The 17799-nt window shown below is 47.7% G+C and overlaps 1 protein-coding gene across 2 annotated transcripts in view; it reads right to left on the bottom strand.

Annotated features, from left to right (window-relative positions):
- LOC140736282 (DENN domain-containing protein 3-like) overlaps positions 1-16961 on the bottom strand; it is a 132428-nt gene extending 115467 nt beyond the window's left edge. The window contains exon 1 of one of the 2 annotated variants that reach the window (XM_073062241.1): positions 16841-16961. In XM_073062241.1, coding sequence (XP_072918342.1) covers positions 16841-16946 — 106 coding nt within the window. In that variant the 5' untranslated portion in view covers positions 16947-16961. The other variant, XM_073062242.1, reaches the window with a different exon arrangement.
- Between the last annotated feature and the right edge of the window lie 838 nt (positions 16962-17799).

The following is a 17799-nucleotide window of genomic DNA, read 5'->3' as shown; positions in this document are numbered from 1 at the left end:
CAAGAGACAAGGAGACAGAGAGAGAAAAAGAAACAGAGACAGGGAGTAAGAGACAGAGATTGAGAGACAGTGTGTGAGAGAGAGCTATACAGAGACAGAGAGTTAGCCTGAGAGAGAGCCAGACAAAGGGGAGGGGAGAGAAAGAGGAGAGAGGGAGGGGGAGAAAACTAACGACCTTTCAGCTCTATCTCGATGGGAAATGAATCCAATTGCTAACATCACGTCTCTTGTTGGACAATCCCTACATTGGGGAATGGTGGGAGGGGGGTTAACTCCAACCCCTAAGTCGAGGCAGTGAGAACCCTGGGCAGCCCCTGGATAAGCAGACATCCAGTTGCCACAGATGCTGTGACTGCTCCCTCCCTGCGCTCTTGGGACTGTGTGGACCCAGCTCCTCCCTAGTACCATGGACACCTCAGTGTCCTCCTCAGTTCGACTCCACTCCCAATGGCCTATTAAATGGTCCCCTAGTACAACAAAACCCACCATGTACCGTGTCAAGCCTGGCTGCAAAAGGAGGAGGGTTGGAACGCCACCCTGTAAAACCCAGAGCAACAGAAACACCAACGGAAGCGCCAAAGACCTTATCCAGTAGAGAGGAAGGATCTTTGCCTAGAAGATACATGAAGTCAAGTGGGGAAAGCTGCAAGTTTGTAGAAGCCTCGGGGTAACCATCCGTCTATCAGGTAGGAATAGAAGGTGGGGATGGGTAGGACACACCAAAGTTGTGTTGTGATGTTGTAGGCCAGGGGTCACCAACGTTTACCGGAGACCGGTTTAATATTGACAATATTCTTGCAGACCGGCCGACGGGGTGGGTGTTAATCACAACCGGAATTCAGCGATACTCGAAGGGGGTTCCTTATGTCCAGTCTATTCCGCAAATTAGTTTTCGTGGCTCTCAGCACTTGCTTCTGTCCCTTTTTTCCGCTCAAAAACCTCAACGGGTTTGTCTGTAAGTGCAGGGTGCTTGGACTCAGGGTACCGAAGCAGTTTTGAGCCTCCCGCCGCCTTGGCCAGGTGCGGCTGGTCGTGGGTGGGGTGAGAGGACGAGGTCAGGGCCGGAGGTCGCAGTCCGGACAGAGCGACCCGCTCCCCTTGTATGATCTATCGGCCGACAGAAGTTTGTTTCAGTAGATCGCAGCGCTGTAGCTGCTCTGCTACTTACGAAGCCCTGAGCCCGAATTCGGTCACCGGCATCCCCACGAACATTCGGCGTGCCGAACAGGTTTAGAGGCGGCGCCCATCTGTCCGCGCCCCAGGCGGCTGACGGCCCCGCGCGGGCGAGGAGTTCGCGCGCTGACGGCCCCGCGCGGGCGATGACTTCGCGCGCTGACGGCCCCCGCGCGGGCGAGGACTTCGCGCACACAACGGCCCCGCGCGGGCGAGGACTTCGCGCGCTGACGGCCCCGCGCGGGCGAGGAGTTCGCGCGCTGACGGCCCCGCGCGGGCGATGACTTCGCGCGCTGACGGCCCCGCGCGGGCGAGGACTTCGCGCACACAACGGCCCCGCGCGGGCGAGGACTTGGCGACTTCGCGCGCTGACGGCCCCGCGTGCGTTCAAGTTCAACACTGGTCGTGACAGGGAATGAGGAAAGGTGCCTCTGACTCATATCGTTTCATATCGCGGCCCGGTACGTGGTTGGGGACCACTGTTGTAGGCCGTACCAACACCACCAGGCAAGTGCTAATGTGGAATCCCAAGGGAGAGCGGAAGAGAGGACGGCCAAAGAACACCTGGCGTCGCGACCTTGAAGCTGACCCCAAGGAGTTGGGCTACCCTGGGGTAACATGAAAGACTAGTGCAGGACCTTTCCATAGATGCTGCCTTAGCTGCTGAACTCTGCCAGGCAGTGGGATGTGTGTGTGTGTGTGTTCCAAGTGCAATGGATGGGTTTGAATGGACATTGTGCAAGGTAAGTTTTTCACTGTATCTCAGTACATGTAACATTAAAGACCGGTGTGAAGGGACACAATGGCAGAGGGCCATTGAGGGTAGGTGTGTTGGTGGCTCTGGAGTCACAAGTAGGCTAGAGAGGTGAGGAGGGTAGAGTCCCTCCTCCCCCTTTCCCAGAGGGGCATTAGTGAACTGGGGAGGGGGTTAAAATAATCCCCACAACCCCATCTCTGAAAACAGCTTGCACTCCAGTAGAGCTAGCTGACTTCCCTATGCAGAATGGGACCGGGTCACAGACTACTCATGGTAACTCAGGATGCCCCAAGGGTGTAACTGTGCTTCACTTGTTTAGAGATATAACACTGTAACTGACACTTCCAGCCCGACGAGCCTGTGCTGCCCAATTACACCATGTGACTAATTAACATACCAACCCATACGTTTCTGGTACGTGGGAGGAAACCCACGCGGTCACGGGGAGAACGTACAAACTCCTCACAGACAGTGGTGGGAATTGAACCTGGGTAACTGGAGCTGCAAAGCATCCCGCTAACCGTTACACTACCTCGCCACCCTGACTCAGCGAGCTTTACAGGCAGCTCAGATTGGGAGAGCTGTGGAGAGCACGCAGCGCTGCCGAGTCAGCGGAATACCACTTCCAGATATGGGTGGAGATTCGTCTGAGCAAGTGTCAGGTGCTTCACTTTGGGAGGTCAAACATCAAAGAGACCGTGTACAGGTAACAGTCAGACCCTTAACAGAGGAATCTACAACCCCCAGGAAGTGGGCACAGAAGTGGATTGGGTGCTCCAAGCAGCACATGGTCAGGGCATTGGGTATAGGAGTGTCATCTTGCAACTTTGGTTAGGTTGTCCTTGGAGTACGCAGTTCAGTTCTGGTCGCCCCACTGCAAGAAGGATGTTGTGATTTGGAGAGGCTGCAGAAGAGGTTCACTAGGGTTACACGGTAGAGATTGGATAGGCTTTAATTGTCGCACCTACATCGAAACATACAGTGAAATGTGTTGTTCACATCAACAACGACCAATGCAGTCTGAGATCAGCTGGGGACAGCCCGTAAATGTCGCCACGTTTCCGGCACCGACACAGCATGCCCACAACTTCCTAACTCTAACTCATATATCTTTGGAATACAGGAGGAAATCTGAGCGCTGGGCAGAAACCCATGTGGTCACAGGGAGAACGCACAAACTCCTTACAGACAGTGGCAGGAATTGAACCCAGATCTTATAAGAGCCACAAGGCAGAACCCTGGTTAAACCAGACTTGGAATCCAATCACAGACAAGAAAACCTGCGGATGCTGGAAATCAAAGTAACACACAAAAATGCTGGAACTCAGCAGGCCAGGCCTTTATGGAAAAAAGTACAGACAATGTTTTGGGCCGAGACCCTTCGGCAGGAATGGAGAAAAAAAGATGAGTAGATTTAAAAGGTGGGGGGGGGGGTGGTGGAGGGATGGGAGAGAGAAACACAAGGTAAAAAGTGAAAGCAGGAGGGGAGGGATGAAGTAAAGAGCTGGGAACTCAATTGCTGAAAGAGACAGTGGGTTGGAGAAAGGGGAGTCTGATAGGAGAGGACAGAAGGCCATGGAAGAAAGAAAGCACAGAGTCTGGCCCTGTGGCTCAGAAGGGTAGGGAAAGGAAGAGCATGGCAGCAGTGAAAGGGGACGCTATAGTTAGGGTGTCAGATAGGCAATGCTGTGGATGCAGGAAAGAAACACAGATGGTGGTTTGCCTCCCAGGTTCCAGGGTCCGGGATGTTTCTGATCACGTCCACAATATCTTGAAGTGGGAAGGAGAACAGCCAGAGGTCGTGGTACATATCAGTACCAACGACATACGTAGGAAAAGGGAGGAGGTCCTGAAAACAGACTACAGGGAATTAGGAAAGAAGTTGAGAAGCAGGACCTCAAAGGTAGTAATGTTGGCATTACTGTGTGTGCCACGCGACAGTGAGTGTAGGAATAGAATGAGGTGGAGGATAAATGCGTGGCTGAGGGATTGGAGCAGGGGACAGCGATTTAGATTTCTGGATCATTGGGACCCCTTCTGGGGCAGGTGTGACCTGTACAAAAAGGACGGGTTGCACTTGAATCCCAGGGGAACCAATATCCTGGCGGGAAGGTTTGCAAAGGCTGTTGGTAAGAGTTTAAAACTAGAATTGCTGGGGGGTGGGAACCAAACTGAAGAGATGGAGGAAAGGGAGGTTGGCTCACAAATAGAAAAAGCTTGGAGACAGTGTGAAAGCGAGGATAGGCAGGTGATAGAGAAGGGACTCACTCAGACCGATGGTTTGAGATGTGTCTATTTTAATGCAAGGAGTATCATGAATAAAGTATGAGCTTAGAGCGTGGATCAGCACTTAAGAGTTATGATGTTGTAGCTAATACAGAGACTTGGATGGTGCAGGGGCAGGAATGGCTGCTTCAAATGCCAGGCTTTAGTTGTTTCAGAAAGGATAGGGAGGGAGGCAAAAGACGTGGGGGCGTGGGACTGTTGATCAAAGATAGTGTCACGGCTGCAGAAAAGGAGGAAGTCACGGAGGTGTTGTCTACAGAGTCTCTGTGGGTGGAAGTTAGGAATAGGAAGGGGTCAATAACTCTATTTATAGACCACCCAATAGTAACAGGGACATCAAGGAGCAAATAGGGAGACAGATTCTGGAAAGGAGTAATAATAACAGGGTTGTATGGTGGGATATTTTAATTTCTCAAATATCGATAGACATCTCCCTAGCGTGAGGGATTTAGATGGGGTAGAGTTTTTCAGGTGTGTTCAGGAAGGTTTCTTGACACAATATGTAGATAAGCCTGCAAGAGGAGAGGCTGTACTTGATCTGGTATTGGGAAATGAACCTGGTCAAGTGTCAGGTCTCTCAGTGGGAGAGCATTTTGGAGATAGTGATCACAATTCTATCTCCTTTACAGTAGCATTGGAGAGGGGCAGGAACATAGGAACAGACAAGTTATGAAAGCATTTAATTCAATTAAGGGGAAATATGAGGCCATCAGGCAGGAACTTGGAAGCATAAATTGGAAACAGATGTTCTCAGGGAAACATACGGAAGAAATGTGGCAAATGTTCAGGGGATATTTGTGTGGGGTTCTGAGTAGGTACGTTCCAATGAGACACGGAAAGGATGGTAGGATACAAGATCCGTGGTGTACAAAGGCTGTTGTAAATCTAGTCAAGAAGAAAAGAGCTTACGAAAGGTTCAAAAAACTAGGTAATGATAGGAATCTATAAGATTGTAAGGCTAGCAGGAAGGAGCTTAAGAATGAAATTAGGAGAGCCAGAAGGGGCCATGAGAAGGCCTTGGTAGACAGGATTAAGAAAAACCACAAGGCATTCTCCTTGTGAAGAGCAAGAGGATAAGATGTGAAAGAATAGGACCTATCAAGTGTGATAGTGGGAAAGTGTGTATGGAACCAGAAGAGACAGCAGAGGTACCTAATGAGCACTTTGCTTCAGTATTCACTACAGAAAAGGATCTTGGCGATTGTAGGGATGACTTGCAGTGGACTGAAAAGCTTGAGAATGGAGATATTAAGGAAGAGGATGTGCTGGAGCTTTTGGAAAGCATCAAGTTGGATAAGTTACTGGGACCGGATGGGATGTACCCCAGGCTACTGTGGGAAGCAAGGGAGGGGATTGCTGAGCTTCTGGCAAGGATCTTTGCATCATCAATGGGGACGGGAGAGGCCGGAGGATTGGAGGGTTGTGCATGTTGTTCCCTTATTCAAGAAAGGGAGTAGGGATAGCCCAGGAAATTATAGGCCAATGAGTCTTACTTCAGTGGTTGGTAAATTGATAGAGAAGATCCTGAGATGCAGGATTTATGAACATTTGGAGAGGTATAATATGATTAGCAACAGTCAGCATGGCTTTGTCAAAGGCAGGTTGTGCCTTATGAGCCTGATTGAATTTATTGAGGATGTGACTAAACACATTGATGAAGGTAGAGCCGTAGATGTAGTGTATATGGATTTTAGCAAGGCATTTGATAAGGTACCCCATGCAAGGCTTATTGAGAAAGTAAGGAGGCATGGGATCCAAGGGGACATTGCTTTGTGGATTCAGACCTGGCTTGCCCACAGAAGGCAAAGGGTGGTTGTAGACGGGTCATATTCTGCATGGAGGTTGGTGACCAGTGGAGTCCCTCAGGGATCTGTTCTGGGATCCCTACTCTTCATGATTTTTATCAATGACCTGAATGAGGAAGTGGAGGGATGGGTTAGTAAATTTGCTGATGACACAAAGGTTGGGGGTGCTGTGGATAATGTGGAGAGCTGTCAGAGGTTACAACGGGACATTGATAGGATGCAAAACTGGGCTAAGAAGTGGCAGGTGGAGTTCAATCCAGATAAGTGTGAGGTGATTTATTTTGGTAGGTCAAATATGATGGCAGAACATAACATTAATGCTCAGACTCTTGGCAGTGTGGAGGATCAGAGGGATTTTGGGGTCCAAGTCCATAGAACACTCAAAGCTGCAGCGCAGGTTGCCTGTGGTTAAGAGGGCATATGGTGCATTGGCCTTCATCAATCATGGGATTGGAGGAAAGTGCAGGAGGGGATGTCAAAGGTAGGTTTTTTTTAAACAGAATGGTGGGCGTATGGAATGCCCTTCTGTGGCTGGTGGCAGAGACAGATACATTAGGGACATTTAAGAGACTCTTAGACAGGCACATGGATAATAGAAAAATGGAGGGCTGTGTGGGAGGAAAGGGTTACATTGATCTTAGAGTAGGTGCAAGGGTCGGCACAACATCATGGGCTGAATGGCCTGGACTGTTCCATGTTGTATGTTTACAGCCAGTGATGTAAAGCTTTACATATATCACCACAGCTATCAAGCCTCCCTTAACTTTGTCCAGCCCAAGGAGAGATTGGACAAACTTGGGCTGTTTTCTCTGGAATGGTGGAGGTTGCAAGGAAAACTTATAGAGGTTTATAAAGTTATGAGAGGAATAGATGGGGACAGCCAGAACCTTTCCCCAGGGTAGAAATACTAAATACTGGAAGACATACATTTAATACGAGAGAGATCTCTATGATCTGTGTCGACAGTAGAGGATTGATCACATTCCCACACCACTCCCACAGATCCACGCCGTCTCCCAGCCATTCTGTACTTCCCCGGACTTGCCTGGACTCCTGCCTCTCATCACAACCCTCCTGCAGTTTTACGCTTGAACTTCCTCCATCCACCCTGGGCCTGAATCATTCCACTGATTCCCCTCCCTGAACCTCTTCATTCTCTTCCCTGAAGCCAACCTCTCTGGCCCTGGGCCAACATGCTCCCTCCCCACATGGCCCATCACACACACCTGCCATCACTCCTGTGTACCAGATCTTGTTACCTGACATGCTCTGGCTGGGTAGAATTACAAACTGCTACCCAACACCAAAGCATTGAATTTTTAATTTGCGGTTACAGAGACAACAACGTCAACCACACACTTACACTCTCTTTTTATTTTCCCCAAATTCCCATCAATTCCCCCTAGATTCTGCCATGTACCTACACATTAGCAGCAATTTCCAGCAGCCAGTTGACCCACCGACATCTGGGACGGGGGAAACCAGAGAACCGAGGAGAAAGTCACACGGTCACAGGCACACACAGACGTTTCCCCAGGGTTAGGGAATCAAGAACCAGAGGGCATAGGTTTACAGTGAGATTTGGTAGGAACCTAAGGGGCAATATTTTCACCCAGAGGGTGATCAATTTTAAAGTAAATTTATTATTGAAGTATATATATAAAATATATATACAAAGTTTATACTGTATACATAAAGTGTATGAGTGTGTGTATGTATATGTGTGTATACACACACACACACACACACACACCATATGCTACCTTGAGATTCATTTACTTGCAGGCATTTACAGAACAATGAAGAAATACAATAGCATTTATGAAACACTATAAAGACTGACAAACAAACAATGTGCAAAAGAAGACTATTTGTACAAATAAAAAATACCACTGAGAACACGATTTGTAGAATCAGTGACAAATGACTCTGTAGGGTGTGAAATCAGTTCAGAGTTGACGTGAGTGAAGTTACCCATGCTGATTCAGGAGCCTGATGGTTGAGGGGTAATAACTATTCCTGAACCTGGTGGTATGGGTCCTGAGGCTCCTGTACCTCCTGCCTGATGGTAGTAGTGAAAAGGGAGCATGGTCTGGATGGTGGGGGCCCTTGATGATGGATGTTGCTTTCCAGTGGCAGCTCTCCACGTAAATGTGCTCAATGGTGGGGAGAACTTTACCTGTGATGGATCCACCACTTTCTGTTGACTTTTACATTCAAGGGCATTAGTGTTTTCTTATTGGGTCAGGATGCACCCAGTTAAGATCCTCTCCACTGTGCATCTGTAGAAGTTTGTCAAAGTCTTAGGTGAATGAGCTCTCAGTGAAAGTGGTTGAACAGGTACATCAGCAATATTTCAAAACTGGAGGGGGTGTAGAAAAGATTCAAGAGGATGTTAGTGAGACTGGGACGCTTGAGTTACAAGGGGACACTGCACAAGCTGGGACTGTACCCTAGAGTGGAAGGCTGAGGGGGACCTTATCGAGGTGTGTAAAACCATGAGGGGTAGAGATAGGTTGGACTGTCACAATCTTTTCACCACAGTTGGAGAGTCTAAAACTCGAGGGCATTGGTTTAAGGTGAGAAGGGAAAGATTTAAAGACGTCCAGAGGGGGAACCTTTTTATACAGAAGCTGAAGAGTGTATGGAATGAGTTGACTGGTGAATTGGTAAAGCTAGGTAGCATTGGACAGGAACATGCATAAGAAAAGTTTAGTGGGATATGGGCCAAACACAGGCAAATGGGACAACATGAGATAGGAATCATGGTTGTCATGGAGCGCATGGGCTGAAGGGCTTGTTTCTGTGCCGTATAACCCCATGAGAACATGCAAACTCCACACAGTGAGCACCCAAAGTGTCTTTTATCACACCATGTAGGCCCAGGGCTCTGTGTTGGATGCTTGTGGGGTCAAGCCGCCTCTGACACCTTTCCTGCTGTCATCTCTGTACCAGAAATGATCAGGAAACATAGAGAAGGCTTGGCCCAAATATAGTGAGTGATAACTTTAATAATAATCTGAAAAGACACAAAGGACTACAGTAGCACAGTGGTTAGCACGACACTACCACAGCTCAGGGTGTTCCGGAGTTCAAATCCAGCACCGTTCTGTAAGGAGTCTGTATGTCCTCCCTGTGGAATGCATGGGTTTTCCCTGGGTCCTCCCACCGTCCAAAGACCTGGTCAACTGGTCATTGTACATTGTCCTGTGGTTAGGTACTTGGTTTGTCCAGGGTTGCTGGGCCAGCATGGCGTGAAGGGCCAAAGGGCCAACTCTGTGCGGTATCATTCAATAAATAAAGTGTTTTACCATGGGGAGAGTTTCCACATCCCTGCCCTTTTACCATCGAGTTGCAGACCATGGCTGTTGGGTGATTTTGGACTTAGCTGTTACCTGTTGAAAGGGTGGTACCGCAGCGGTGTGATTAGCACAGTGCCTGCAGCTGAGGGTCAGGTCCTGCCGCTGTCCGTGAGGAGTTTGTACGTTCTCCTCGTGACCGTGTGGGTTTCCTCTGGGTGCTCTGGTTTCCCCCCACAGTCCAAAGATGTACTGGTTAGGGTTAGTAGGTGCTATGTTGGTGTTGGAAACCCCCAGCTCATCCTTGGTCATTTCACAAACACAAGAGATCCTGCAGGAGCTGGAAATCCAGAGCGACACACAAAAGATGCTGGAGGAAGCATCTAAGAGGATAAGGTAGCATCTATGGAAATTAGTAAACAGTTGATGATTTGGGCCGAAACCCTTCATCAGGATTTGATGTTTCAATGTATATATAACATAATCTTTATTATCGTAAATATAGACACTGAGGTCACCTTCCATAATTAAACATCCCTTCACGTTTGTCCCACGGTTAACGAACCCCCACTCCTATAAGGGCTGGCTGTATCCTCTCTCTGTCCTACACAAGCTGTCCACAGCGCAGAAAGGATGTGGCAGTGAGACAGAGGGGATTGATACTGTCCCACTCTGCTCCAAGACAGGTTTGTATCCCAGGAGCATCCTGACCCACTGGAGACTGACTCCCTCAACCCTTCTCATTCGACCCCCTTGACTTGTTGCCTTCAGCTCTACTTTGCACTGCTTTTGCCATAGTTGTGGTCTCCCACAGCTCAGATTTGTCCCTCACCAGCATTCTCCAGAATACATAAACACAAGAGATTCTGCAGATGCTGGAAATCCAGAGCAACGTGCACAAAATGCTGGAGGAACTCAGCAGGTCAGGGAGCATCTATGGAGGGGAATAAATTATTGAAATTTCAGGCCAAGACCCTTCATCAGGACACAGATTATTTGTCTTCTATCACCTCTGGGAGCTTATAGAGTGCAAAATAGTCCCTCCCCTCCTTCCTCAGTGCATATGAGGGTGATCACCCTCACAAACTTGTTGACCGACTGTGATGAACTCAGGAACAACCCTGGAGTTGCAAAAGAATTCTCCTGCTTGGTTCAACCTCTAGTCTGTGACCCTAGCTCACCAAGGCCTCTGTTCTCACAAAACAACAACTCCTCTGCTCCAGGAGGAAATATTTCAAAGGAAACTCCCAGTCTTCCGTGAAATCTTTAAAAAGTGAATGTGAAAGTAGATTTGTTCCTGCCCTGGAAAGTTCTGTAAAACCACCTCCTTTTGCCCAGTTCGCTGGGTCCGAAAACCAACCTATGACAATTCCCAGCACACTTTCACAATCTCGGAATATCCAAGAATGATTAATCCTGAACTCCACTGCAAAACCAATGCCGAACTTTATCCCCAGACACATTCCAGCTGAGATTAAAAACAAAAGCACAGCAGTAATGCAGAAAAACCAAATGCTTCATCTGCCAATCCTTCAGATGCTGCCTGACCTAAAATTACAGATTAGCTTTGACACTTGTACATCAAAACATATGGTGAGATGTGTCACATGTTGGTTGTGAGTCAACAACCAACAGAGTCCGAGTATGTGCTGGGGGCTTCCTGGACCAACATAGCAAACCCACAACTTACTAACCCTAACCCATACATCGTTGGAACGTGGGAGGAAACCAGAGCACCCGGACAAAACTCACGCAGCCATGGGGAGTACCTACAAATTCCTTACAGATAGCCGCAGGAGCTGAACAAAGATCTCTGGCACTGTAATAGTGTTACGTTAATCACTACATGACAGTGCCATCTCTGCTGAGTGTTTCAATTATTTATTGAAATTATTACTTATTGATTCTATTTCAGAAATGTAGTGTCTTCCAATGTTTCCTTTCTAGTTGTGACACTGAGCAGTGGCCAGTGACGATGTACAATTCCATCTTGAGCTGTGTGACCACAAAGCAGTAAATTTCACTGTTAATGTCAATGGCATTATTCTGAGTCCGAGCAGATGAAAAGGCAGGTCCCCCCCACTGCACCACCTGCTCTGTGTGTGCCCTCTACAAAACTCAGTGCAGTTACAGTTCCCAGTTACAGCCACAGCATCTGCTGAACATGCAGTCTCCACCACCTTGCAGGACAGGGCAACAGACAGAAGGTTCCCCGTCAAGTTACTCACCACCCTCACTTGGCAATAGATCACTGCTGCTTTGGGAAAGCAGCCACAATAATCAAAGGCTCCATTCACCTCGGGGATTCTTGCTTCTCCCCTCTCCCATTGGGCAGAAGATACAAAAGCCTGAAAGCACGTACCACCAGGCTCAAGGAAAACTTCTACCCCATTGTAATCAAACTCTTGAGTACCACCAGGCTCAGACACAGCTTCTACCCCACTGTTATCAGACTCCTGAATGGAGATTTGACCAATAAGACGGAATCTCAGTCTCACAAGCTTGCTCTTTATGATCTTGCACTTCACCATTTACCTTTATTGGTTAAATATTACTGTAAGTTAATAAAATAAAATTCAAAATGTATGTAGTGCACAGTACTTGTAAACAGTACAGTAAGCAGCTGACTGTCCTGGTGACAAAACCTCGATGGAGGCAGAGTATCCAGTAGTCTGACCTGAGGGAAGCTGTTACCCAGTCTGGCAGTCCTAGTCCTGATGCTCCTGACGGTAGTGGGTCAAAGAGATTGTGGGATGTGTGGTAGGAATCCTCAACCTTTGTGTCATCTGTAAACATACTAACCCACTTTTCCACTTCCTCATCCAAGTCATTTATAAAAATCACAAAAAAATCTGGAATATAATAGCCAGGTCAGTTACCATCTCTAAAGTCACTTACTTCAAAACTCAGGTCCCTGACCCTGAAGCTAAGGCTTTATAAGTGTAATACCTTGGTTTAGGACCATGATTCACTGTATTAATACAGTTATGTTTTTGGGCATTTTATTTTCAGCAGATTTTCTCAAAAATGCAATCTGTTCCTTTAATTACATTATACAATCGGGCATTTCATTTTTTTTGCTGTTTAAAATAATAATTTAGTTTTTTAAGTTAGGCTTGTTGTAATAGCCAATAGGATTTGTCTTGTTAACATTTTGTCCTTTAAGATGCCCCGGAACATTCTAGAAGGATCAGGGGTAGCCATTTTCCAGAGAGAGTGCAGGAGTTTAGTGGGTAAGAAGGAAAATGGAAATGGACACCAAACAAAGTAGATGAAGATGAACTCATTTGGAAGGACAGATACTGCTGTCACAAAATCCTCACGCAGACTTTGATCTCACAGAGCATGTGCAGATAACTTTCAGTTAGCTAGTTCTCACATAACCTTGGAGAAAGTTTGACGTCTTGTTCTTGGACTTTGTGTGGATTTTTTAATGTTTCACTTACACTGGGCTCTCAGGCAGAATTGTTCAGGACCATGAGTAAATGAAGTGAAGCAAACCAGATTGACTGTGCAACAATGAACCCCAACCATCACATGCATACTGTGGACTGATATACATGTCGTGGGCCCTTTCCCTCTCTTTTGTTTGTTATTGTTTGTCAATACAATTTTGATCTAAGTTTATACTGCTGCGAATAAATTATTGCTCCTGGGGAACAGTAGATTTGCATGGGTGTGTTGTATTCATACAGTACTGCTTTCCCTTAAAGGAACATCCAAACGTTTATGTGTTGTGTTCACCTGAATCATATTTACCCCAGACAAGTTTATTTTATTGGAAGTGGCCTCCTCATCGTTATTCCCCATGCTTTGTCGAGTGATGTTGCTCTTCGCTTGTACTCACAGTCACAGCTAACTCAGTACAAGCCGACAGTGAGAGGGTTATGTAAGGCATCGGTCAAGTCAAGTCACTCTTATTGTCATTTTGACCATAACTGCTGGTACAGTACATAGTAAAAATGAGACAACGTTTTTCAGGACCATGGTGTTACATGACAACAGTACAAAAACTAGACTGAACTACGTAAAAAAAAACCACAGAGAAAGCTACACTAGACTACAGACCTACACAGGACTACATAAAGTGCACAAAAACAGTGCAGCATTACAATAAATAATAAACAGGACAATAGGGCAAGGTGTCAGTCCAGCTTTGGGTATCGAGGAGTCTACATAGAAACATAGAAAATAGATGCAGGAGTGGGCCATTTGGCCCTTCGAGCCTGCACCGCCATTCAGTATGATCATGGCTGATCATCCAACTCAGAACCCTGTACCTGCCTTCTCTCCATACCCCCGATCCCTTTAGCCACAAGGGCCATATCTAACTTCCTCTTAAATATAGCCAATGAACCGGCCTCAACTGTTTCCTGTGGCAGAGAATTCCACAGATTCACCACTCTCTGTGTGAAGAAGTTTTTCCTCATCTCGGTCCTAAAAGGCTTCCCCTTTATCCTTAAACTGTGACCCCTCGTTTTGGACTTCCCCAACATCGGAAACAATCTTCCTGCATCTAGCCTGTCCAATCCCTTTAGAATTTTATACTTTTCAATAAGATCCCCCCTCAATCTTCTAAATTCCAGTGAGTATAAGCCTAGTCGATCCCATCTTTCTTCATATGAAAGTCCTGCCATCCCAGGAATCAATCTGGTGAACCTTCTCTGTACTCCCTCTATGTCTAAGTCTGATAGCTTGGGGGAAGTAATCTGTTACATAGTCTGGCCGTGAGAGCAGGAATGCTTCGGAGCCTTTTCCCAGACGGCAGGAGGGAGAAGAGATTGTATGAAGGGTGCATGGGGTCCTTCATAATGCTGTTTCCTTTGCGGATGTAGCATGTAGTGTAAATGTCTGTGATGGCGGGAAGAGAGACCCCGATGATCTTCTCAGCTGACCTCACTATCCACTGCAGGGTCTTGCGATCTGAGACTACACTTGCAGCATTGTGAGCAGGTTTGGGCCCCTTAGCTAACAAAAGATGTGCTGGCATTGGAGAGGGTTCAGAGGAGGTTCACGAGAAAGATTCTGGGAATAAAAAGGTTAATGTGTGAGGAGTGTTTGATGACTCTAGGCCTATACATAGTTTGCTGGAGTTTAGAAGAATGAGGGGAGGGGACAACTCATTGAAACCCAACAAATATTGAAAGGGCTGAATAGAATGGATGTGGAGAGGATATTTCCTGTAGCGGGGCAGTCGAGGAGCAGAGTGCACAGCCTCAAAATAGAGGGACAGATGAGGAATTTCTTTAGCCTGTGGGTAGTGAATCTGGAATTCATTGCCACAGACTGCTGTGTAGGCCAAGGTCATCTGGTATATTTAAATTAAAGGCTGACAGGTTCCTGATTAGTCAGAGTGTCAAAGGTTATGGGGAGAAGTCAAGAGAATGGGTTGAGAGGGATGATAAATCAGCCATGATGGAATGGTGGAGTAGACTAGAGGAGCTGAATGGCCTAACTCTACTCCTACTCTACGTCACATAGTATTATAGTCTACGCTCTCAAACTGACCAAGTTAGAACCACAGAACAGTACAGCACAGAAATAAGCCTTTTGGCCCTTCTTGGCTGTGCCGAACCAAATTTTTCTGCCTAGTCCCACTGACCTGCACCTGGACCATATCCCTCCATACACCTCTCATCCATGTACCTGTCCAAGTTTCTCTTAAATGTTAAAAGTGAGCCCACATTTACCACTTCATCTGGCAGCTCATTCCACACTCCCACCACTCTCTGTGTGAAGCAGCCCCCCCTTAATGTTCCCTTTAAACTTTCCCCCCTTCACCCTTAACCCATGTCCTCTTTTTTTTCTCCCCTAGCCTCAGTGGAAAAAGCCTGCTTGCATTCACTCTATCTATACCCATCATAATTTTATATACCTCTATCAAATCTTCCCTCATTCTTCTACGCTCCAGGGTATAAAGTCCTAACCTATTCAACCTTTCTCTGTTACTCCGTTTCTCAAGTCCCGGCAACATCCTTGTAAACATTCTCTGTACTCTTTCAACCTTATTAATATCCTTCCTGTAATTTAGTGACCAAAACTCTACACAATACTCCAAATTTGGCCTCACCAATGCCTTATACAACCTCACCATAACATTTCAGCTCTTATACTCAATACTTCGATTTATAAAGGCCAATGTACCAAAAGCTCTCTTTACTACCCTAAAGACTACCGAGTAACACTTCGCTCCTCGTCTAATTAAACTGTTAACGGGATAGACATGGGAGCTCTAGGCTGCTCAAACATTCCTGAACTCACGCTTATTCTCACTGAAGTGAAGATAATCTGAAATGTTCCAGGGTATAACTGCACCAGTTATGTCCTTCAACAGAATAGGAAGTATTTTCATGGCCTGTAAGATCACCTTTGATATTTGTTCAGTTATCTATGTTTGGCAATTCCCCTTGCCGTCTACCAGAAATCCCCATCAGCTGGGTGACTGGGAGAGACCTTTGCCCAACATCAGCTCCCAGTACACAACAAAGCTATGCTCCAGGATTGCTGCGGACCCTGCTCTGGGTTCACATCATCTCCTACTGTCTCAGGGCAGGAAGCCAGGCTAGAAAACTCACCCTACCTCTGGGAGCACTACAGCACAGAAATGGGCCTTCAGCCTACCTAGCCTCTTCTGAACTGTTAATGCACTTAGACCATCACCCTCTATACCCCTCCCATCCACGTACCTAGCCAAACTTATCATAAACGTTCAAATCAAATCCGCATGCACCACCCCCCACACATTCTCTCTCCCCCTCCCACACACACTCCCTCACTATCTACCCACCCTCCTTCACTCTCTCCCTCCCCCTCCCACACACACTCCCTCACTATCTACCCACCCTCCTTCACTCTCTCCCTCCCCCTCCCACACACTCACCTACACTCTCCCTCACTATCTACCCACTCTCCCTCCCCCTCCCACACACTCACCTACACTCTCCCTCACTATCTACCCACTCTCCCTCCCCCTCCCACACACTCACCTACACTCTCCCTCACTATCTACCCACTCTCCCTCCCCCTCCCACACACTCTCCTTCACCTTCCCCATACACCCCGCGATATAGTTGACCCTCCCAGTATGGGGCTGACATCCTTTTCCACACCCCCCGATCAGGCGGCGCGCCCCAGACCGGGAGCACCCGGTAGAGGAACCGTTACCCTGTTATTGGTCCTCACCCCGGGGACAGGTCCCAGCTTGTGTGTCAACCTCCCACCTGCTCTCAGCCCAGGACACTCTGCGGGACGGGTCCCGTTGTCTCCAGGTGGGGCTGAGGGCGGCGGACAGAGCGGTGCCGATCTGAGACGCAAAGACACACACACGCATGGCAGACACACGGGGCGGCCGAACGGAACTCAGCCCATCACCCCCACTGCAAGCCCCTCTCCCCTCTGCCCGCTGCTGACCTGCAGAGTAGCAGACATCCGACACACTCTCATTGTTCATCCCCGGGCTCCTGTCACGACCGAACCGCGGAAGCTCAAGACTAGTTCCTGCTGCACCCGCTCGCCCCTACCAGAAAAACGAAACCAGCAGACCAGGGCTCCGCCCAGGCTTCTCCTGTCAGAGATCCAGCCGCCTCTGGGCACCTCCTGAAATCGGGGCTCCGAACCCCTCCTCATAGCCGGCAGCCGCTCCCCGGGGACGTTGGCAGGTCGGGGTGCGGATCGTTGCTGATAGCATCAGTTAACAGCGCCGAGGAACAACATTGAAAAGTACAGTACAAGCCCTTCGGCCCACGATGTTGTGCTGAGCTTTTAATCTACTTTAAGATCAATCCACCCACATAACCCTCCATTTTTCTATCATCCATGTTCCTAAACGTTTCTTAAATGTCTATTGTATCTGCCTCTACCACCACCCCTGCAGAGCATTCCACACACCCACCACTCTCTGTAAATAATTTACCTCTGACATCCTCCCCCATACATTCCTCCAATCACCTTAAAATTATCCCCCCCCCCCCCCCACCCGCCCTATAGCTATTTCCACCCTGGAGAAGTCTCTGGCTAATTACTGGATCTATAATAATCTTGTACAGCTCTATCAGCTCACCCCTCATCCTCCATCACTCCAAAGAGAAATGGCCAATTCACTCAGCCTTTCAGCAAGTCTTCTTGTGCAGTTAAGCTGTTCCCCTGTCTGCAGATGCTGCCTGACCCACTGGGTGTTTCCAGCATCATTTTTTTAAGCTTAGAGCAGAACATGCATTCGCTTGTAATGGATGATATCCTCAGATAGGTGCAAACATCACCAACAGCCTGTCGTGGTCCAACTACTAAAATGCCACGGCCAAGGAAGCTCACCCAACATGTCTACTTCCTTATGAGGTTAAAGGGCATGCTAGCATAGTGGTTAGCACAACACTTTACAGTACCAGTGACCCAGGTTCAATTCCCATCACACGGTAGCATAGGGGTTAACACAATGCTTTACAGTACCAGTGACCCAGGTTCAATTCCCATCACATGGTAG

This window comes from Hemitrygon akajei, chromosome 11, assembly GCF_048418815.1.
Source record: "Hemitrygon akajei chromosome 11, sHemAka1.3, whole genome shotgun sequence".
NCBI lineage: Eukaryota > Metazoa > Chordata > Chondrichthyes > Myliobatiformes > Dasyatidae > Hemitrygon > Hemitrygon akajei.
Note: the sequence above shows the minus strand (reverse complement) of the source record. Positions and strands in the feature narration are given on the sequence as shown.